The sequence below is a fragment of the Acanthochromis polyacanthus genome, chromosome 2, assembly GCF_021347895.1.
Source record: "Acanthochromis polyacanthus isolate Apoly-LR-REF ecotype Palm Island chromosome 2, KAUST_Apoly_ChrSc, whole genome shotgun sequence".
In the NCBI taxonomy this organism is placed as follows: Eukaryota; Metazoa; Chordata; class Actinopteri; family Pomacentridae; genus Acanthochromis; species Acanthochromis polyacanthus.
In genome coordinates, this window is record NC_067114.1 from 7,055,580 (window position 1) to 7,078,495 (window position 22,916).

Here is a 22,916-nt window from a genome sequence, read left to right on the forward strand (position 1 = left end):
TGCAAGGCCAAAAGTACTAACCACCACATCACTGTGCAGCCCACTCTTAATGTATTGTATTATATTTTGAATTGTCACCTGGTGTCTGAATTTTTAGGTTTTTTTTCATATATAGACATTACAAATTGCAAAATGAACAATCATTTGCACATAAAAAAGCACCAGAATAAAGGATATCAAGTGTTCAAAAGTCTAAAATTTCTAAAGGAAAGACATCCATCCATCATCTATACACCGCTTAATCTGCCCCAGAAGGCGTGGGATCTTCTAGCTGCAAGACTAAAGTGCTAAGCACCAAGCCACTGTGCAACCGAAGAGAAGGACAGCCAGAGAAATTCAAGCAAATGACTAAAAAATTAGATTTAGGCTTTTATAGATTTTGTAATTGTAAGTGTACTTCCACGTCTGGCAGAGAACTCTCATACACTGTGTATTGGAGAAGAGCAATCTTGACCTTAGAGGAAAAAGCCTGAATGTAAGGCAACACAAGCTTCCATCCAAATTATGTTGTTTTCTGTATTTTAACTGTTGATGAAAAGACTGCAAGATGCTTTCAAGGAGTTTTTTTTGTTTTGCTACTGTTGTAATTTCTCATGAAATAAGCATGAAACATATAGAGGTGATTACAGGTGGTTGTTATGGATACATTCACAGCTTATCACTATTCACCTTGTGAGCTTCACTGGCCCCAATTATGTGTGGTGCATGTAAACATCTCATCCTGGTGTATCGATCTATGTATTTATCTCTCTATCGAATAGTCTTCCTGGAAAAAAGCTCTTGTACAAACACTGGTCAACTGTGGAACAAGTATTCAGGGTGTAAAAACACAATTAATGTCTAATTCAATGTTTTTTTTCACTCTCCTGAACAGTTTATGAGACTATTTTACTAAATTCATTACTAAACTTTGTGGAGCATCTCAGAACAGACTGAACCAATTAAAGCAGCCATAATTAAAGTAGCACTGTTGTTTTTTTTTTTTTTTACAGTTCACACACAAAATACATTTTCAAACAGGCATTTTTAATGTGGCTATGAAATTTACTCAAATATTACATGTCTTTGGGAAAAGTACAAGGAGTCACCTTCAAATACAGCTTCAGTACAATGCACCTTTATTTAGCTAGAATTAAAATCAAAACATCGTCACTGTACTCTAGAAGGAAACTGCAGCCCTCATTCGGCCTATCCTCAGACACTACAATAACCATGTTGAAGCACTGAATACAAACGCAGTTAATAATAATAATCAGCAGACGGCATGTTTTTATATATACACAGTAAAATGTACTGTATGTCAGTAAATTATTGTCCACCTCCAGGTCTGGCTGACATCTAGAAACACAATTAAGACATGATATGCCCCTTTTATGGGCAGAATATTAAAAGTAGTGATTCTTTTCAATAAACATTTGCAAACAAAGTGCACAAAACAGGACGAATATCAAACCTTGCAAACCAGCTGCTGATTTTGAACAGAACATAATAATTAACAGGTCTCCTTGCACAGTCCAAATGTGTTTTCTTTCAGCAAATCCACAGGCAAAGTCCACCTTAAGACATCTTTCAGTTACTATTATATCACTCTGATGCAACGAAACATAAATATTTCAACACATTCAGGCAAACATTGGGTTCCATCCACATTCAGCTCCCAAACCGTCCCGTCTCATTAAGATTACGAGTGTCATATTCTTAGCTGGTACATTAAGAGCTGCGACATCCAAACGCACAACAGAAATTCTGTTGCATTTCATCTTTTTATGCAACAAATATGATCTCAAACCAATATATAACTCCTGATAATAATGGTATAAATTAGAATTTTTTGTAAGTTTCTGTATGACAGCATGAGGAACCTGTTGTTTACAACTGTGCAGCTTTGTCCCAGAATGTAAATCCTAATTATATAAAGTGAGCTAAAAATCACAAAAAAAACCATGCAAATTTAAAATATGGGTATTTTCTCTGCACCACCATTTAACTATAAATCTCATTTTAGAAATCTCAGCCAGAATATATCTTTCTTGGTTAAATAATTTTAGACAGAATATCAACATGATTGTGCTGTCAAGGAGGTTTAGTTTCCCAGATAGACTTTTTTTGTCCAACTGGCAATAATTAAAGTCCTTAGACTCTAAAATGTTTGTAAAAATCGAAAATAACCCCAAAAAAGCAGCTGAACTAACAAGTTCTACTCATAGCATTGGCTGACTTACAGACCACAACAGTAAAATGTGTTCAATTCACACCCTAATGACACAGTAGCTCAACTGGTTAAACTTGGGACCTTCATTAAAGTAAAAGTGCATCAAAGAGGTTTCATTAAATGTATCAATATATAATGTTCACAATTAGGATTTGTCCCTCCCAATAATCTTTACATACAATACTTTGATATTTACAAAAAGTATGGGACAGGCAATGCCAAAACACATAAAAATATGTTAAAACATCACTTGCTAATTTCCCCTGACGTAGGGAGTAATAAAGGATTATCATATATATATATATATATATATATATATATATATATATATATATATATATATATATATATATATATACACACAGTGGTGGAAAAAAATTTCAGACATCCCATACATTTGCATGTATATTGCACTAAGAATCACTCTTAGGTTTTCAAGTGCCATTTCATTTAGTATAATCAGTGTCATAATACTTAACAAATCCTTTTTTTTTTTTTTTTTTTAAAAAGCCTTTAAAAACTTATAATTGATTGGTTCCATAAAAAACAGAAATTTTGAGCATTGGATCATTTTGGTAGAATTTAGTTTTGTTCGTTTTTCCTGTTAAAAAAATAAACAAAAAATATCATTTGTATTTGTTTGTGTCTGTCTAATGCAGCCATACCTTCTGAAACACAAAAACGATCTTTCCACAAATAATTCATGACAATATTTGAGACTGAATAACATTTTAAGAGTCCAAAAACTGTTCTACCACTGTATATGTACCCACTACTATTCAAAAATTTGGGGTCACTAAGAAATGTACTTGTTTTTTAAAGAAAAGCATTTTTTTTTTCAAAGACTATAACAATAAATTAATCAGAAACACAGTGTAGACGTTGTTCATGTGGTAAATGACTGTTCTAGCTGAAAACGGCTGATTTTTAATGGAATATCTTCATAGGGGTACAGAGGAACATTTCCAGCAACCATCACTCCTGTGTTCTAATGCTACATTGTGTTAGCTAATGGTGTTGAAAGGATAACTGATGATTAGAAAACCCTTGTGCAATTATGTTAGCACATGAAAAAAGCAAGAGTTTTCATAGAAAACATGGAATTGTCTGGGTGACCTCAGACTTTTGAACAGCAGTGTATATACACACACACACTCGCAGACTGAGATTATCATAGCAAAAGTCACTTGAGAGCACTGCCTTCACAAGTATCTGTCCTTAGAAAAGCTCCTTCAGGGTTTTTCCTGGCTCAGATTGAGCTGTTGAAAGGTGACCATGCACAGCAGTAAGCATGATCGCTCTAGCAGTGCATTTGTTACTTCAGCGGACAGAAACTTTGGCATTTTCCTGTTCTTGTTGCCCATTCACTAAACAAAAATGTATATTATTCTTTTGTAAATGAAACCCCAATTAACAAAACTGACTAAAAAGCATCATATTTTTAATATACGTGTGTTTTTATATACACATTTCTTAACATTTTGGCGTTGTTAAAAACCTCTTTGGAGGACTCCAAAATTCTTCCATGCAGGAAAAACCCAGTCCTTGTCCGAGGACGGAGGAAGAGACAGTTTGACATGAGATGCAGTGACTCAAAAACGCATTCAAGACATTAAGCAGTGACCCAATGATGGATGCTGGGAGCAGAAGACACACAGACTTCTAAACCAAACAAAAATGTATGTGTTCAACATGGAATCTGTATGTGCTACCTGTACTGCCTACCTAACCACAGTCACATGACCCAGTCTATACAAGCTCCACATATAGACCATCCCTTTACAATGAAATGTTATTTATTCTTGTACGATCATAATTCAATATTACTTTTGTTAAAAGTATCAGAAAAACTTCAGAAACCTTTCCTTAGAATTTAAATTTTGGTGATTTTAACTGATTATAAACAAATACATTAGCTTATAATGGTGATAATCTCCATCTAATGTCTGTACATTTTTCTATCGCACAAAGTCCATTTTTATAAAATACAACACTGATGACTTCTAAGACATTGTGCATTCAGAGTTGTAATGACAATCTGTTTAATATGTCTGTATATGAAGTCATTTCAATTGAATTAAACTCATTATTTTTTCTATTAGAACAATTGTACATATGCCTGCTTATGATATGGCAAAATGTATATTTATCTGTATCATGACAGATTTAGACGTGGTACATACAACCTGTGTGTGTGAAATAACTTCCCAAACTTATGCCCAGTAATTATCCTACAATCTTGTATATTCCCATGAAAAAGTGTCACCCCTTAATACTCCTAAAACACTACACATACACGACCTGCAGGGTTTTACAGCCCTTGAAAGGGGTCAAGAAAAGAAAGTGCTAGATCGTATGAGTGAAAATAAGATTAATCTAATGATCTAGAAATATACATTTAAATATATAAAATATATATATACACAGAACAGAGTTGAAATCAATGCTTTTGAAAACAAAAATTATGTTTTATCAGATCAAAGCTCAGATAGATGTAATTTCTTCATGTATTCAGGGAGCTCAAACTGTGCCTGGAAAGAGGCCTTTGTCAAAAGAAGAGAAATATGAAGATAAACTCCGACAAACCTACACCTTCTCCCTGAGCTTTACCACGTAGGCATCATGTCTGGGAACCAGACGCGACCCAGATGCTTTGACACCTCCCAGTGGATATCATCCAGCCCGTAACGGTGATCTGGAACCAGTACTTCCTCCATGATGGATAGCTGTGTCAGTCTGTCGCCACACATCTTCACAAACTCCACAAAGGCGCTGCAAGACACCTCGCACTCGCCCAAGCCGATGGCCGACAGCTGCGTGCAGCGCTGGGCGATGCGGATGAGCTCTTCATCCAGCGGTCGCAGCCCGTTGGCGCACACCACCAGCTCGACCAGACGCGGGCAGGTGAGTCCGACGCGGCCGAGCACATCTTTACTGACGGAGCGGCCGAAATACAAATGCGTGACGGGGATTTCATCGCGGAAGAAAGGGCCGAACTCGTCCTCGTAGAGAAAGAAGTACATGACCAGATTGAATTTAGGAGAGTGGCGCACCATGGCGTCCCAGCTGCTCTTCTTGATGGTGTGGAACTGTTGGCCGGGATTTTCACTGACAACGTCGATGCGTAGGTGGTCGAGGTGGACGTGCTTCTCTGAGGAGAGGGCGATGAGAAGTTCATCACTCAGCAGATGATAGTTTAGAGCCAGTTCTCTCAGGCCATGGCACTGATCGGCCACACACAGGATGCCTGAAAGAGAGGAAAGTAACTCAGGAGACCTGCACAGACTTAAGGCGGAGCTCTGATGAAGAATGCAGGTTTTAGACTCACAGTTTGATTTTTATTGCAACAATGATTTATGGAATTGCTCGAAGGAATAGCCGACTTTCCACAGACGTACAAAAGCTTTCACCAACTCAGCTATAATTGTTCTTGATCAGTCAAATTCTTAATAATGATTGGTGAGCCATTTTTAATCATTAACACCGCTATTATGTATGACCTGTTCTATTTGTCAGTACCTGCAGGTGAAACATGAGGGCAACTGCTCATTTTCAGCAGTTTGAGCGTGTCACTGTTATTGGCCACAAGGACTTTGAGAGAGGGGTCATCTACAGGGGTGTCATCAATCTTTAGGGAGGACAGAGATTTGGAGTTGACAAAGACCACCGTCAGTGCTGAGATGAAGTGAGACTGTAAAAAGAGCAAAAGAAAGAAATCTTCAGGTAAACATGGTAGCTCTAAATCAGTGGTTTCAAACATGCAGCCCGTGGGCCAAAACTGGTTCTCCAGAGGGTTCAATCCGGCCCTGAAAGTGTAAAAATTATAGAGAAGACATCAACTGCACATTGCAATTTTGTAAAACAATAATTTAAAAGATTTTCTAAACCATGACAAGTTGTTTTGCCCATAAAGTCAAATATTATATTGCTCATTTGTCTCATGTTTCTGTTTTTTGTTTCTTGTTTTTGTTGTTTTGTGTTTCCTTTTTGTCTCGCTTATGTTTTTTATTAATCTAATCTTTGTCCTTTTGTGTTTTGCTTTATTAGTAGTTTTGTGTGTTGCTTTGTCGTTTTGTGTCACTTTTTTGTTCCGCTTGTGTGTTTTTTTACCTATTTTTGTCATTCTGTTCTTTTGTCATTTTTTGTCTCATTTGTGTCCAATTTTTTTGTTGCTTTGTAACATTTTTGTCTAATTTTTTTGTTTTGCTTCGTGTTGTCTCATTTTTTGTTGGTTTTTGTCTCTTATTTGTTATATTTTGCTTTGTTTTCATTGTTTTTTTGTCTTTTTTTATCATAAAGTAAAATACTATATCGTTCAATTCCAGATCCCTGTGACTAAATGTTGTGTTCCTTTGTATACACTCTGTGATCTGGAAGTTGTAATGTGTAAATGACAAACTGAGGCAAAATTTTTAGAAATTGAATATATTTTTCTTTAGAAATTTCAGGTTGTTCATAATCTTTTGTAAAAAGATAATTCCTTAAATGTGAACATTTTCAGAATGTACTTTTTTGCACTAAAACAAAGGAAACATTAGGACTTGTGGTTGTTTATAGGTTATTATGCTTTGATTTTACTGGTCCGGCCCACTTGAGATCTAATTCAACCACATGTTGGCCCTGAATTAAAATGAGTGTGACACCCCTGCTCTAAATGCTAGTTTCATTTACTAAGACAATACAGAATTTAACATGCAGACAAAGCTTGCAACTTCTTTAAAATACCACTAAGTATATGCATGACCACCTTCTGCAGATATGACTATGATATCACCTTTGTCTGGTAAAGCAAAAGATTCAAACAAAACAGGACGACAACTCCACAAGCTATCACAACTCCACAGGGTAACTTTGCATTATAAGCATGAATTAAAACAACAACCGTGCAAATGTGCAGCCGCATCACTTTCTAGAGGATTTGTCTTCTAAGATGAACTGTCAAAGAAAACAATAGCCGAGCGCAACATTTTAAGCTGACAACGTGGAGATGTTAAATTATAGACTTTCCCACAGGCACTTGGCATTAATCACCCCAGCTGCATCTTGGACATTAATCAAAGATCATAGCTTAAATTAGTTAATTGTCACGTTTCCTCAGTGTGTTAGAATTCAGAAAAGCTCTCGCTTAGTTATGCTTCACTTCAGGGGCTCAAAAACATTCATGCCCAACATCAAAATCATTACTGACAGCAGGAAAACTACTCAGAAAAACAAGTCAAGTTTAATGCGACTGAAATCAGAAAACAGAATGCTTTGCAAACTTCAGAAGACTTCACTTGGTTTAAGTCACCACATGAATTATATTCATCCTCTGCAAACCCCCATAGCTTGAGATGCACCAATTTATTACAATTATGTATTCAGTTGTATAATACAACTATTTTAACATTAATTTACCACCTGCAGTGCAAGGAAACTGTTTTAAAAATGCAGCATGTAAGCTTTGTTTGCAGAATAAGATACACAGAAACAACAATCTTGCCGAGGCTTACCTTGGGCAGCTCCATGAAGCTCGGCCTGGCGGTGGAGATGAGTCCGAGAGTCTTCAGAGAACAATTCACAAGCTGAGAGAGGATGTCACACGCTGCTTCTGCGGACTCTCTGCTGCTGTCCACCTGACAAAAATGACAAAGTGTCAAAAATGACACTTTACCTTGGACGGAGCACAGGAATCAACTTCACTGTTCGCTTCTCTTTATCACTTGAACCACCCTGACCGCACACTCCTTCCTTTTGCTCCTACCTTGAAGCTGACATACTGTAGGTGGTTGGAGTGCCTTTTGATTATCTGTTTGATTAGGTCTGGGTGCGTGGCCTTCAGGTACGAGCTGGCTGGCTGGTTCAACTCAAATTCAAAGCACCGCCACAGCTCTGGCATGTGAAAAGCTTGGTTCCAGCCCCGACACACCTGCAGTGACAAGAAAAGTGATTTAAAAGGATAACTACATGTGTCATTCATGTCAAGCGTGACAGACGTCTTGAAGCAGGAAAACACCAACTACGTGTATGTTTGCTGTTTATCTGTTATTAATTAGCTGTTAAGACAAAGCTGAAGAGTTTAATTAACAATATTAAGTTAGAACTGCACTGATGAAATATGAACAAGATGACAGATGAATAACAATATAACTAAATTAATCTTTGTTGTGAAAATCTTGCATTTGTTGCATTATGTGGCAAAGTGTCAATGCATCCGTTTGATCTGGCACAGTCAACAGGTTATTTTACTTCTATATTTTGTATTAATAATCTGGTTCAAGGTAATCAGACAAAATAACGGAAAGAGATGTATTAACAAGACAACAATCAGTACATGCTTGAAGAACATCAGACTTTAAAAATGCATCTAAGAACCGAGAAACAAAAGCAATGACAGCCTAACACCACGCACGATTCCTTATGAGTCAGCTGAGAGTGTGAAGTCACATAAAGAAGTGGCAAAAACATCATTGTTTCCGAGGTGTGAATGGATACATAACACGTACACAGCAGCAGCCACAAAAATGCACTTATTTTGCAATGTGTTTTGATGTTGCCATCAATTCTTTATCTTGCACTGCAACATTTATCTTTTTGTACTTGTCTAAGTGTTTAATTATTGCAGAGCTTCTGAATTTCAGGGCATTTGGACTCATTTTCATGCTTCCACTTTGAATTTGCAGTCTTTCTGAATATGAAATATAATACACTTTTGTTTGTGCTTTCCCTGTTTTGTGCACTATGTACTGCAGTTGTAGTCAAGTTAAAGCATGCCACTGTGGCCTTTAATGCTCAATCACATAAACACTGAAAATACAAACAGAAAAGGTAAAATATGAACTTCTACGGAACAATTTACGTATATTAATGGCAATGTTATGTGTATGCAAAGTCAGAAACAAGCTACACCGACACCTACAGTGTTTGACAGATTTATTAGACCACCACTCAGTGTAGGGTGTTTGCCACCGCTGCCCTAAATTAACACTATTGCTGATTCCCAAAGTCTTTTTTTATGTTTCTGTAATGGTTTATCCACCAGTATGTGCAAGCTCTTTGTTGTGTGATTGGTCCTTTGTCCCCGATTGACCCAGTTTTGGATTGTGGGCGTGGCTATGTGGCTACACACCGGTGCGCAATTCAATAAATGGCCTATGCCTATTCACAAAAATGTGACAAGCAGGTCAAAGATATGTCTGTCGACTGTGTCTCCATTTTTCTCCGTTTTGCCGGTTTATTCCAACTCTTACACGCAGAATGACTGTCCCAACAGGTTATGGGCCCAGTAAAGAGTTTGGAAGCCGATGGAATCGTTTATTGTTTGACGGAGATGAAAAGAATTATGAGCTCTGGGAAACGAAGTTCCTGGCACATTTGCGTCTGCTGGACCTGAAGACCACCATCCTGGGTGGAGCCCCCGCTGCAGGCTCAGATGGTGTTGCAGCAGATGCAAATAAAAATGAGGAGGCATATGCAGTCTTGATCCAGTTGTTGGACGATAAAAGTTTGTCTCTTGTAATGAGAGATGCTGCTGATGACGGGAGAAAAGCGCTTCAGATCCTGCGTGACCATTACGCAGGGAAGGGAAAGCCGCGCGTAATAAGTCTGTACACGGAGCTGACATCTCTTCAAAAGGGTATGAATGAGAGCGTCACAGACTATATTATTCGTGCGGAGACTGCCATCACAGCGCTGCGTAATGCAGGAGAGACACTTAGTGACGGTCTACTGACCGCAATGATTTTAAAAGGTCTGCCTGATGTGTTCAAACCATTCTCTGTTCACATTACACAGAGTGATTCAACGTTGTCATTTGCTGATTTTAAGACTAAACTGAGGAGCTATGAAAGCACGGAGAAGTGTGGTGCGTCTGGCTCAGGAGAGGACAGTGTGATGAAGGTGAAAGGAAGAGACAGGAGAGATAATTGGAGTGCAAAACTCACCTGTTTCACCTGCGGTCTGAAGGGCCACAAAGCCGCGGAGTGCACTTCCATTGGAGAGCGTAGAGACCAGAGACAGTGGTGTAGCCTTTGTAAAAGCGCCACGCACAAGGACGCAAATTGTCGGCGGAGGAAACGGGACAAGGTGAAGCAAGCGGTGGATGAGGAAGACCACACGTTCGCCTTTAAGGTCCAGCTGGATGCCGCCGTCCCGGTCAACGCTGAGAGGATGAGGGGCCTCATGGTCGACTCGGGAGCGACAAGGCATATCATCACTGATATGGAGAAGTTTGAGGAGTTTGATCCAAACTTCCAAGCGCAAAGTCACATTCTGGAGTTGGCTGATGGAGAGCGCGCTAGCGGGATTGCGCTAAAGAAAGGTACTGCCAAAGTGCGCATGAGAGACAATAAAGGCCGTGATGTGGATCTGATGTTGAAGGAGGCGCTCTACGTCCCATCCTTTTCTCAGGACATCTTCTCGGTTAAAGCAGCAACGGCCCAAGGAGCAACTGTCATCTTCAAAGAGGGACAGAATCGTCTTATCCACAAAAACGGTACAATTTTTGATATTAACACACATGACAGACTATTTTATTTAGATACTCTTGAAAATGAAACTGATCAATGTAGTGTGTGTTATGACATTCAGACATGACATGAAATATTGGGGCATTGTAATTATGACGATGTGTTAAAGCTGGAAAGTGTAACAAACGGTATGAAGATAAAAGGGAAAACTGAGAGGTCTAATCTGAAATGTGAAGTATGCATAAAAGGTAAATTTGCTCAGAGTAGAAATACAGATCCAGATGAAAAAGCTAAAAATGTACTGGAGCTTGTTCATACTGATTTGGCTGGGCCAATAGAGCCAGCAAGTAAAGAAGGCTTTAGATTTGCTCTTGCATTTACAGATGATTATTCTGGAGTCATTTTCACTTACTTTTTAAAATCTAAGAGTGATACTGTCAAAGCTACAGAGAGGTTTATTGCTGATGTTGCACCATATGGAAAAATTAAATGTTTAAGATCAGACAATGGAACTGAGTATACCTCAGCTGTGTTTCAGTCACTGCTAAGGCAAAATGCCATCAGACATGAAACCTCAGCCCCGTGGTCGCCCCATCAGAATGGGACAGCAGAAAGGGCCTGGAGAACTCTATTTGAAATGGCTCGATGTATGTTGATAGAAAGTAAATTACCAAAACAGTTGTGGCCATATGCAGTACAAACTGCTGCTATAATCAGAAATAGATGTTTCAACAGGCGACTAGGACAAACCCCATACTTTGTGTTAACAGGGAAGATCCCTGATATGACCAAAATGAGAGCGTTTGGTTCAGAGTGTTTTGCTTACAAATATGATCAGAAAAAGTTGGACACACGCTGTGAAAAAGGAATATTTGTAGGTTATGACAAAAACAGTCCTGCATTTCTAGTGTTTTATCCAAGCACTGGTAAAGTGATGAAAAATAGGCTGGTAAAATTTGTGACAAAAACAACTAATGAATGTGACACTCAGACAGATGAAGACATATATGACTATTCTAAATATAGACAAAGTGTACGGGAGCCACCAAAACCGGATGTGACTAATATGATTCCTGAAGAACTAAAAACAGAGGAGAGTGAATTGAATATCAACTCACAAAGTGAGAATGAGAGTAGTCAAAGTGCTCGTTATCCAAAAAGAGAGAGGAGACCCCCAAAATTCTACAGAGATTATGATTATGAAGTGAAATTTGATGAAGATAGATCATTGATGGATATTGACTATTGTTATCGTGTGACATGTGATGTTCCCCTGACATTGCAAGAAGCTGTTAACTCTCCCAAATCAGAGAAGTGGGTTAAAGCAATGCAGGAAGAAATGGACTCTCTAATTGAGAATGATACCTACACACTAACATCCTTACCTGAGGGCAAACATGCAGTGGGGGGCAGATGGGTTTTTGCTGTTAAAGAAAATCCAGTTGAGACCCTATACAAAGCCAGATATGTTGCGAAAGGTTATAGTCAATTGGCTGGGATTGATTATAATGAAACTTTCTCACCTACAGCGGATATGACTTCTGTACGTGCCCTAATGCAGCTTGCAGCTCAATATGATTTAGAACTCCATCAGATGGACATTAAAACAGCTTATCTGCATGCTCCTATAGATTGTGAAATTTATATGGAACAACCTGAAGGATTCGAGATAAAATCAAAAACAGGAGAGAAACTGGTGTGTAAACTTAACAAATCGCTTTATGGTCTAAAGCAGTCAGGACGAAATTGGAATAAAATGCTTCATGATGTACTTATTGAAAATAATTTTGTTCAGAATACAGCAGATAATTGTGTTTACACTAAACAATCTGAAAGTGAAAGAATTGTTTTAATAATTTGGGTTGATGACATTATTCTTGCAGCGAGTCATTGCCAAATCCTTGAAAACGTGAAGGAAATGTTGGGTGCAAAATTCAAAATTAAAGATCTTGGGAAATTGAGGCATTTCCTTGGCATCGATTTTGCCCAGAAAAGGGGGGAAATAAAAATGAATCAAAAGAGATGCATTACCAAAATTCTGGACCGATTTGACATGACTCATTGCAAACCCAGATTGACACCATGTGAAGTGAAAATGAAATTTGGCAGTGAAGGTGAGCCTGCTGATCCAAAGAAATATCGTGAGATGGTTGGCAGTTTAATCTATGTGATGACCTCAACCCGACCAGATTTAAGTTTTGTTGTGAGTAAATTGTCACAATATCTTGCTCAACCAAAACAAGAACATTGGGTTGCAGCTAAACATGTGTTGAGATATTTAAAAGGCACTGTGGATCAGGAGTTGTGTTACAGGAAACATGATAATCTATCACTTTTTGCTTACTGTGATGCTGATTGGGGAGCAGATCAGAATGATAGACGTAGTGTGACTGGTTACTGCTTTAGTTTGGCAGAAAATGGACCTGTCATTTCCTGGAAGTCAAAGAAACAGCCCACTGTGGCTTTGTCCACTTGTGAAGCTGAATATATGGCTTTATCAGCTACTGCACAGGAGAGTCTTTATTTAACTATTTTGTTGACTGGAATGGACAATGGAGTGGACTATACACCTGTTACTATTTTTGAAGACAATCAAGGTGCTATTTCCTTATCAAAAAACCCTGTGTGTCGCCAACGATGCAAGCACATCGATATCCGATATCATTTTGTCCGCTCTGTGATTTGTGATGGGAAAATTACAATTAAATATTGTCCGACAGATAGAATGGTGGCAGATATTTTTACAAAAGCTGTTACAAAAATAAGAATCGACAGATTTGTGATTTTTTTATTTGGTATTTGATGTAAATTATGTATGGTAATGTGATGCACTGTGTTATTGTTTATACTTGGTCAGTTGGGAACAAGTGGGGGTGTTGTGTGATTGGTCCTTTGTCCCCGATTGACCCAGTTTTGGATTGTGGGCGTGGCTATGTGGCTACACACCGGTGCGCAATTCAATAAATGGCCTATGCCTATTCACAAAAATGTGACAAGCAGGTCAAAGATATGTCTGTCGACTGTGTCTCCATTTTTCTCCGTTTTGCCGGTTTATTCCAACTCTTACACGCAGAATGACTGTCCCAACACTCTTTAATCAAAAGGATATCTTTAATGCTAAAATATAATTACTGTTGTTATCCATGAATTTTCCAATTTACTGTTTTACAAAAAAACATGTAAACACATTTGTTTATTCCTTATTTCATTCATTTGTTTAAAAAAAAAGGGTTTATGTAAATACAATAATGAAAAAAATAGTAAAGCACATCATTATTTTTTGACTGAAATGCCAAATGACATTCCTGAACAGAGAGATTTGTTCTAGTGGTTGTATTTTTAATCTTGATTAATTTCTGACTTCTCACAGAGTTCCAGTGTGTTGGTTTAAATTTGGGTTTAAAAACGTAAATTCACGTTGAAATTTCTCAAAACAGCGAAGCGTAGAGAAATAACTGAGAACGACAGAGTCTGAATTAAAGCACTTTATGATGCTGGATGGTCTTTGAGACAAATAGACATAAAGTGTTCTCAGTGTGGTCAAGTATGCCTTTGTATTGCAGAGACTGGTATTTACAAAATGTGCCAAGGAAGAGTCCAAAGACAAAAGCTAACTGAAGCAGACATCAGACACCTCAAGATTAGAAGCACTAGAAACAGAAGGAAGAACACTGCTAATCTTGAGACAGAGATTAATATCTCTAGATCATAATCTGAGAAAGCTTCCAGAAAGACCATAAGAAGACGACTGAAGGAACAAAGCTTTAAGGGAAGAATAGCTGCTGAGAAGTCATTATTGAGGCCTGCAAACATCCAAAAACACCTCAAATTTGCCAGGGAGCTCAAACCCTGGACTGTAGATGACTGGAAGAAGATATGCTGGACGGACGACCGACTTTGAACTCTTTGGTCAGCATTGCTGTGTTTATGTTCGCAGAAAAGCTGGAGAAAATTTTGATGCTAGATGCATTGTACATGCAGTGAAACACGGTGGAGTTTCCAGTATGGTATGGTATGGTATGGTATGGTGTGGTATTCATTTGCAGAAATGGCATGGGCAATTCATCTAGACTTGAATCCTATTGAACAGATCTGGGATTTATTGAATTCAAAAATAGATGGCACAAAAGTTTCATCCAAAGCAAGTCTCTGGGAACAGTTAGAAACAACGTGGAATTCAGTAACAAAAGAGACTGTCCATAAAAACAATGGCAGCAGGAATGCAAGCTGTTATCAAGATTTTTGGTTATTATCAGGAGTATTTAGTTATTCCAGTTTGTCATTTGTCTCAGAAACAACTTTTTGACAGATTTCTAAAATATTTGTGTTTTCTTGTTTTTATGACAGGTGGTCTAATAAATTTGTTCAGCGTTGTATCTGTAGTGTTGATGGAATCTATTATAACAGATGGTGCCTATGTACAAGCTGATGTGTTGCTGCTATCCAACAGCAGCGACAAGTTATTCCTTACAAGCCACCATCCAACCATTCAGAGTTGCAAAAATAAATAGTGCCTCCTGGCAAATATTGTCCCCTGAATGTAGCGGTAAATGCCAAATTATTCTACGGGTACCTGAGAAGCATAAGCCCTATCCAGTAGAGGCAGGTACTGGAAGATGTGGAGCAGGATTTCCTGTGGCAGACACTCCCAATGGGCTCCCTCCTCTTCCAAATCTTTCTCCCTCCTCTGCTTGCGGGACCGTTTAAGAGTCTTCTGACACCCGCCGCTGGTGCCACCTCCATCCTCCTGCTCATTCCCTTGGAGACCTCGTTTCATCCTGGGTAAACAGAAGAGGAGTTTACAACATCCAGATGGCTGGGCCGAACTAACTCTTAATTACCTGACACGCTTGGCGGTGTGAATGTCATCCCATTTATCCTATTATTAACGAGGCTTGCAGTCCTTTTCTGGTAGGCTGGTCTTTGAGCGGCAAATATTTTCATTATCAGTTAACTAGTGAATTATTTATTGTTTCATTTCATTTTTTAGGCTCATGAAATATTCAAAATTATCAAAGAAATTCATTTCACAGTGATATTGATAGCTGCTTGAACCAAGAAATGATGCTATTTTTATTTTGCAAATGACTTAATGACAACCGGAATAGCTGGCCTAAAATATCACTCGTTAATTTTCTTAAGGCGAATCATTTAATGTCTAATGTATGACAGGAATACCTCATAAAAACCTCCTCTCCACAGCAACTAGCGCTACTTGTCAGGATGTACAATACATTCACACGATATCCCTGTCGAGACATGATATTTTTGCAGGACAATTTGTCACAAAAATTAAAACGACAAAGAAGTGGTGGCTGAAGCAGGGATTGTGATGTTCTACTACGAGCCAGGTCTAACCCTCATAAGCACTTTTGTAGGATTTCTGTCGCAAATTCAGACACAAGTAAAAACTAAACAAGGCTACTATGAGCCAACAGTGTTATCTGAAAAACCACTATGGGTTATTTTGCTCTGTATTTGACTGATATAAGAAAAAAAGACCCTAAAAATAACAAGTACATATCAGCTGCAGACAATAAAGCACAATATATAGAAAGCATCTGTCAACTTGGGCTGGCCAACAAGGCATTAAATGTTACGAGAAAACATACATTTGTCAGGTGACAAGAGATTTTTGCCAATTGATAGTGAGTTACAATTGTTTTCATTTAATTTATAGTTGTATTAGATCGCATCTATTTACTTAACAGGAGTAGTCACAAATAAACATTCATGTCTAGTTAGCTGCTTCTCAATGGATTATCCTTAAAAATCTGCTATATCACAATAAAGATCAATATCACAACATAACCTTACAAGATTATATTCAGATAGCCCACTGCCTCCAGCACATTTTATCTATTTGTTGTGAATTTGAAGAATGCTAATAATTCAATGGTAGTGTATTTAATAAAATAGTTGATGATTATTGCAGTGGTTGTTCTATGTTTACATTAGTGCCTTCAATGGGGGAACCAGGGGGTCACAGCCACCTCTGTAACCTCACTGATCTGATAGGTAAAGTACGTTCACAGAAACTCTAATGTCCGAGTGAATGCAACTACAGTGTTGAAGTTGAAGTGGAACTTGCATTCCTATAGTAGAGCAGAGATCTCTCCCAAATCCCAAAACATCTTTTACGTTTGCCGAGTTCTGCCTTATTCCCTTTGTTTTACAATTTAACATTAACTATTCCAAAATTATGTACCTAGAAAAATCCAACTCCACGGCAATTCAGATCAGATTATAATGATAATGAATGTAAATCTGATATTGACAGGGCATTAACAGGAGATGAAGTTAAGTCTGTTACTTCCAGATGTTTGTAGAAGTCTTTTCTTTGACTTCATTCATTACCTGCAACATCAAACAGCTGCAGGATCCATATGAGCGTCTCCACAGCAAGAGAGCCGTGCGCATTTATGCATGTGACACAACAGCTGTAACTCCATTCATCACTTATAATTAAGAAATTATCCCCATCATGGAGACAGGATCAATCAGAATCTAACAGTAAATGACAACGTGTGCTTTTCTTCATGTCAGACAGGTGAGCTGTCACACACACAGTCACAGTTTGTCAGCTAGAGATAACTAATTTGTTGCGCACCTGCATCCTGAGCTCCATCACGATTTAATACTTTCTGTAAAAGTCTGATCCTTTACTAAAGTCACAATATTTGTCAGTCATAACAGATTTTTCTGTTAGAGAATTTAATCTGTTCCAGGGTATCCACAATAACGCAACCTCTGTTATCTTTAAAGAAATTACCAAAATATAGCAGTGGGTAGTCTGGTAACACTAAAAACACAATTTTATTGTGTTACAGGCTGCTTTTGTTAAGTTGGACTTCTAAATTACCTATAAAGGTTTTGCCTAAGGGTGTATTTTCCTCTAAATACACTGCAGCATCTCTTCTCCGTGGCTATTTATTATTAAGAAATGCAAACCGTAGGTGTATTAAAGCTGCAACAATTAATCACTTACTAGACTGGTTGCCAACTATTAAATTATTCACCAACTACAGTACCAGTCAAAAGTTTGGACACACCTTCTCATTCAGTGGTTCTTATTTATGTAAATTATTTTCTACACAGTAAATTCTCACTGAAGACATCAAAACTATGAAAGAACACACATGGAATTATGCTGTCAAAAAAAACACGTCTGTTATTTCAAAATCGGCCCACTTTTTTGTATACAACATTCCATATGTATTCTTTTACAGATTTTATGTCTTCAGTATTAATCTAAAATGTAGAAAATAATTAAATGAATAAAAACTATTGAAGGAAAAGGTGCGTCCAAACATTTGACGACTACTGTAGAAAAAAAAGGTGAAAATTATCTGATTCTTCTAGTTTCTTTACTCCCCTGTGACAGTAAATTGAATATCCTTGGGAACTATGAGAACTCCATCTTGGGGTTTTGGGGAAACTTTTTTAATATAGTAATAATAATAACCGTATCTAAAAAGCGCCCTTATGAACAGTGTTAACAACGCAAACATGCAACACAGACAATCAAACAAGATATAGGAGACATGTCAGAGAAGTCAATCAAAATAAATAGTAAAAAAAGATAATAAATTAAATAAATAATTAGCTAGATTAGCAATCAGAACAAACAAAGGAACTAGGCAGTATTAAAAATGAAAGAATAAGACTGAGGGCTAAAGTTATAAATTAAGAGAGAGACGACATCATACCAAAGAACCAGGCAGCTACAATTAAAATAAAACAGGAGAGAACATCTAAAATAAAGAGGGCACAGTACAGAGTAAAACATTAAAACTAATTAAAGCTTAAAAAAAAACTAAGCCTCCCACAAAAGCAAGCCTTTAAAAGTAGGTTTTCAGAAGTGATTTAAAAGAACGTACTGACTATTTTTTTAAACTACTTTCTTACATTTTATAGATTATCTAAATGATTGATCGGCAATGAAAATAGAGAGTAACTTGTATTCATCTATGCACATAATTATTAGAAAAGTTCACTGTAAAATAAGAAACCAGAGTACTAGTATGCGCTTCCTAAACCCTCATATCGACATTGCATTTAATTAACATTTTAGTACAACAGCATAACTGAAGTCCTGAAATTAACTTGTCAAGATTTTAAGTGGCAACATCTGACCAACCAATGAAAAATAAATAATAATAATAAAGAGCTACTGTATATGCATTTCCACGATCTACCTGACGCACTGCTGTTTAACCTGCAAGATAGAAACTCTTGTGTCAATAACCAAATGTGTTTCCTCTGCCCTCCTCGAAATGAAAACATTGTCCACGGAGGACACGCCTCCCCTGTCTAAACCAACGCCACCGAGTCAGCAACCAGGTGTAACATTTAAAACCTAAAAGTTAGTTTTTCTTTGCTGAAACTATCATAAAACGCACATTTATTGCACATAAATATCGCTATGTCAGCGACACCAGTTTACGACACAAACACCAACAGTTAGCTTAGCCCAACCGAACGTTGGTTCTGGCTAACTACTTAGCAAGTTCAAGCTAGTTAACGTGCATTAACAATAAAAATTCCTAATTAACAATGCTAATTTCCTACACTTAAAGAATGTTTTCAGCATTATCGACCCCGTCCTCCTCTCACCTGGCGTTCACCTCCGTCGGCTATTTATTATTGAAAGGCGATCAATCAACGTCAACCCGGACCGACACAAGAAAACTGCGTTCGAGCTGGCCGACCGATCAAACACATTGGACCATACAACAGCACGGTGTGTCGGGAGGTTAGCAAACGCTGACTGGAAGCTGACGAAGCGAGGTTTTCGAAAGTGTGTCTGGTTTTCCGAGCGCTTGACCTAGTTTCTCTCCACAACTCTGCTTCGGGTACTTTGCTTGTCAGCTAAAGATGGCGTTTGTGTTGTTGTGCCGAGCCAGTGGGCTGACCGGCGGCCTGCAATTACACTGGACGGTCGGCAGGGGGTACTGTTTCACTCAAAGATGTGTTTAAAACGCAGCAGGGGGGCAGTGCAATGATTTTCTGAAAATAAGACAAGACCAATTATGTTGAATAAATATATTTAAAGTATGTTTAATTCTAAAGTGTGACAATGCATTTCAAGGACACAATGATGGCAGAAGGATGATTTAAGTTAGTGTGTAATGGCTAAAATTACATCATACAGCACACGTCTAATAAGTTTAAATATTGAGGTTAAGGCTCTGCAGTGTTATTTATGATATGAGTTTATCGGAGTAATTTCAATTTTACGGAATAAAACCCCTACAAAAACGACATAAAATACAACTTCACATGTCTATAATAAGTAATGAGGGTAAGACTCTATTGTATTTTGAATAATGGAGATGAACCTAACTAATTCAAATATTAAAGTTAAGACCCTACAGTAATTTAAATTATGGGGATTAGCCCAACTAATTTAAATATTTAGAATAAAACCCAACAATATTATAAACTATGAAGACTAACCTCATTTACTTTGAGTTGTAACTCAAATCCAACAAATCCAAGGATTTCCTAGATTCTCAAGCTTTTGTATTCATTTTTATTTTTTCTCTCCCTCCTTTTGCCTTTCTGTAATCCAAATTTTCCTTATCTTACTCGTAATAATGCCTTTTGGTCATTTAATTTTCTATGTATGTTGGTGATCAGGGCAAGGCCCCATGTGAAATTTTGCTTTTCTTAAACCAACTTTACTGCTGATAACCCAGGTCTTCTGTGAGTACATGCCCAGGTCACCTAAAAAATCCATTTAAATTTGAACATGAAATGATTTCTCTCACACAACTGTTACTGTATTTTGCCGTGTTGTCAAACAAAATTTATTATTTATTTTTCAATCACATTGGATTACAGCATATGCTACTGGTCTGTGTGTTGAAAGTGTTCATTGCACTTCAACACAGAGAATCCAACTCAAGAACTAAACATTTATAAGTAGCCAGCTTCACATTATTACTGCAGGATGGTCAGAAATATGAAAACTTTAATTTTTTTTTTTCACTTGAATTCAGGTGTTGATTAAAAAAAATCCAGCATCTTGAATAGCCAAATTCAAAACTTTTCATAGTCAAGTTGACTGCTCAGCGTTGCTGCGTTTGCCCTTGTTTGTAGCCTTTTTCTTGCACCAGATCAAGTGCCTAGTGAGACAGCATGGATATCCATCCATTCTCTATACACCGCTTTATCCTCACTAGGGTCGCGGGGGGGTGCTGGAGCTTATCCCAGCTGACTCGGGCGAAGGCAGGGGACACCCTGGACAGGTCGCCAGTCTGTCCAGCATGGATATCCTACCCATAATTCTATAGTTTTCATGTAGCAAAATACACATAAGGAGAAAACCAGACTTCACATATATCAGGATACTTCTACTAAAAGTGGACTGCATCCCAGGTGTTTCAGTCAGGACACAATGAGAGCCATTGTCTCGCATATGTAGTGTCGTGCTCCGAGACAAACAATATCATCCCAGGAGTTTAACCAATCCCCGACACCAACTTCATTCGGCGGTACAATGGCAACGCAGTCCTGCCCTGCCATGTCAGAGGCCCAGGAGGCAATGGCGTTGTTTGGCTCTGAAGGCCTCCAGTATGTGAGATCTGACTGAATTCTGTTGCCGTTGACCCAGTAGTGGGTGCCCTCTTTCACCATGTCCTGCAACCCGATCCAGGCTGAGTGGAAGACTTCCCCAGGGTGCTGCTGCGTGTACTGAAAAGTCATGTTGGTCAAGAATGCCTGGTCTTCGGCGTTCAAAACAACAGCCAAGTCACCCCCCATGCTGAAACAGTCCCAGCGAGCATCTTCCCACTGCTTTGCCACTGTTGACAAAAGGAAGCAGCGAGAAGCATGTTCTGTCCAGCCAGGCAGGCATCGCAAACACTGCAGGGTGTCATTGTTGCAGAACATCCAGACGAAGGTCAGTTTCTTGGAGAATAAGATTGAATCCTGTCGCTGATTTACTGTTTCCAGCTGTGCACTAGTTTGCTGTTCGCTGGTTAACAGAAGTTGCAAGCGTTCATTATCTGCGGATGCCACTGTGTTGTTATGCAGTGATTGGTTCACTGTCACCTTCAGTAGTATGTTCTCCATCTCCACAAGATTACAACTTTGCAGTGTTGAATTTAGAAGAATGTTCAGCTCATTTTTCTCCACTTGCAACAGTTTTTTTTCTTGCAATGTCTTCTCCAAGAGCTGGCTCAGCTGGGCTTTTTCAATTAACAACAAAGTGGTGTTTAGAAGCTGCTTCATTTGGCCAGCATCTTCCACAGTTGTGAAGTTTTGGTAAGGGAAGTTCAGAACCTGCATCAGCTGATTGTTTTCTTTTTGAAGCGGATCTGTATTGATCCTCGCAGCAAATGTCTCCTCTTCCATATGCTGTAATTTTGCTTCCAGGCTCTGTTTTTCCTTTCTCTCACTAAAAAGGACAACGATCAGAGCAAGAATCACCACCATCAAAATCGCAATCAAAACAAGTTGCCAACTGGATCGCAGTCGCTTCACGCAGCCAGGAGTCTCTGCTCTGCCTGTTTCATCATGAATTTCTGAAGCATTTCTTACTGGAATTTCACCAAGACTAAAGAGACAGAGAGAAGAGATCAAAATATGTTACACCATCAGATCTGTCAGATGAATACAGCATTTCAATAACTAACTGGTATGTCCTCAAAATCCTAATATTTTAGCTTCTTAGCTAAAATCTGTTAGCTCAAACACTCAATATAATCAACCAATATTCCCACACGACTGTCTTAGCCAACTCATTATTAGATACAAAACTAAATATTAAAAGTTCAAACACACAGAGACAGAAACCGCTGTGATCCTCCTATGACAGTACTCTAGCTTTCAGTACTACCTCAAGGAAACTTGGAGCTCCTCTGAGTCAGTCATGCCTCCTCTGTCACTGTTTCCGTCTGAGTTTTCAGTTTTTCCTCGTGTAAATCCATTAACTTTTACAAGCCGATACTTGTCTAGTTTGGACACACTTGTGGCGGTAGATGAGGCAAACTACCAGGAATCGTCGCGACCAAAATGGAAGGAAAAAGGCCAAATGTTTAAAAACCCCGGTCAATTTTTTTTTGTTGCATCTGTGCGAGATCTCGTTGCTGAAGTTACGCGATATGTTGCGTTATTTACTCGGAAATACACGGGTACTCGGTTAGCATTTTTTCCTTCGTTTTTTCTTTTGGAGTTTTTGTGAAGTGAACAAGTAGAAGCAAATAGAGAGAAAGAGAGGCTTTATATAGCGGAATTTTGGAGCCATTTAG

General features: G+C 38.3%; 2 protein-coding genes across 2 annotated transcripts; both read right to left on the reverse strand.

Moving 5' to 3' along the window:
- Window positions 1–1,005: 1,005 nt before the first annotated feature.
- Window positions 1,006–19,586, reverse strand: LOC110949438 (F-box/LRR-repeat protein 3-like). Its single transcript, XM_022191519.2, has 6 exons — window positions 19,276–19,586; window positions 15,233–15,437; window positions 7,956–8,120; window positions 7,705–7,827; window positions 5,732–5,903; window positions 1,006–5,459 (listed from the first exon to the last, which is right to left on the reverse strand). The coding sequence occupies exons 2-6, from the start codon at window positions 15,434–15,436 to the stop codon at window positions 4,819–4,821; spliced, it is 1,305 nt and encodes a 434-aa protein (XP_022047211.1). The 5' UTR covers window position 15,437; window positions 19,276–19,586; the 3' UTR covers window positions 1,006–4,818.
- Window positions 19,587–21,050: 1,464 nt separating this feature from the next.
- LOC110949463 (C-type lectin domain family 7 member A-like) lies at window positions 21,051–21,906 on the reverse strand. The gene has a single exon (XM_022191556.2). The coding sequence runs from the start codon at window positions 21,895–21,897 to the stop codon at window positions 21,052–21,054; it is 846 nt and encodes a 281-aa protein (XP_022047248.2). The 5' UTR covers window positions 21,898–21,906; the 3' UTR covers window position 21,051.
- Window positions 21,907–22,916: the final 1,010 nt, after the last annotated feature.

What these genes read in the sequence shown, in the direction of transcription:
- LOC110949463 (XM_022191556.2), bottom strand. Translation starts at nt 21,897, where the DNA reads ATGAAGCAGCTTCTAAACACCACTTTGTTGTTAATTGAAAAAGCCCAG.
- LOC110949438 (XM_022191519.2), bottom strand. Translation starts at nt 15,436, where the DNA reads ATGAAACGAGGTCTCCAAGGGAATGAGCAGGAGGATGGAGGTGGCACC. An exon ending in TACAGTATGTCAGCTTCAAG is followed by an intron (nt 7,828 to 7,955) that starts GTAGGAGCAAAA and finishes CATTTTTGTCAG; the next exon opens with GTGGACAGCAGCAGAGAGTC. An exon ending in GCTTCATGGAGCTGCCCAAG is followed by an intron (nt 5,904 to 7,704) that starts GTAAGCCTCGGC and finishes CTCTTTTTACAG; the next exon opens with TCTCACTTCATCTCAGCACT.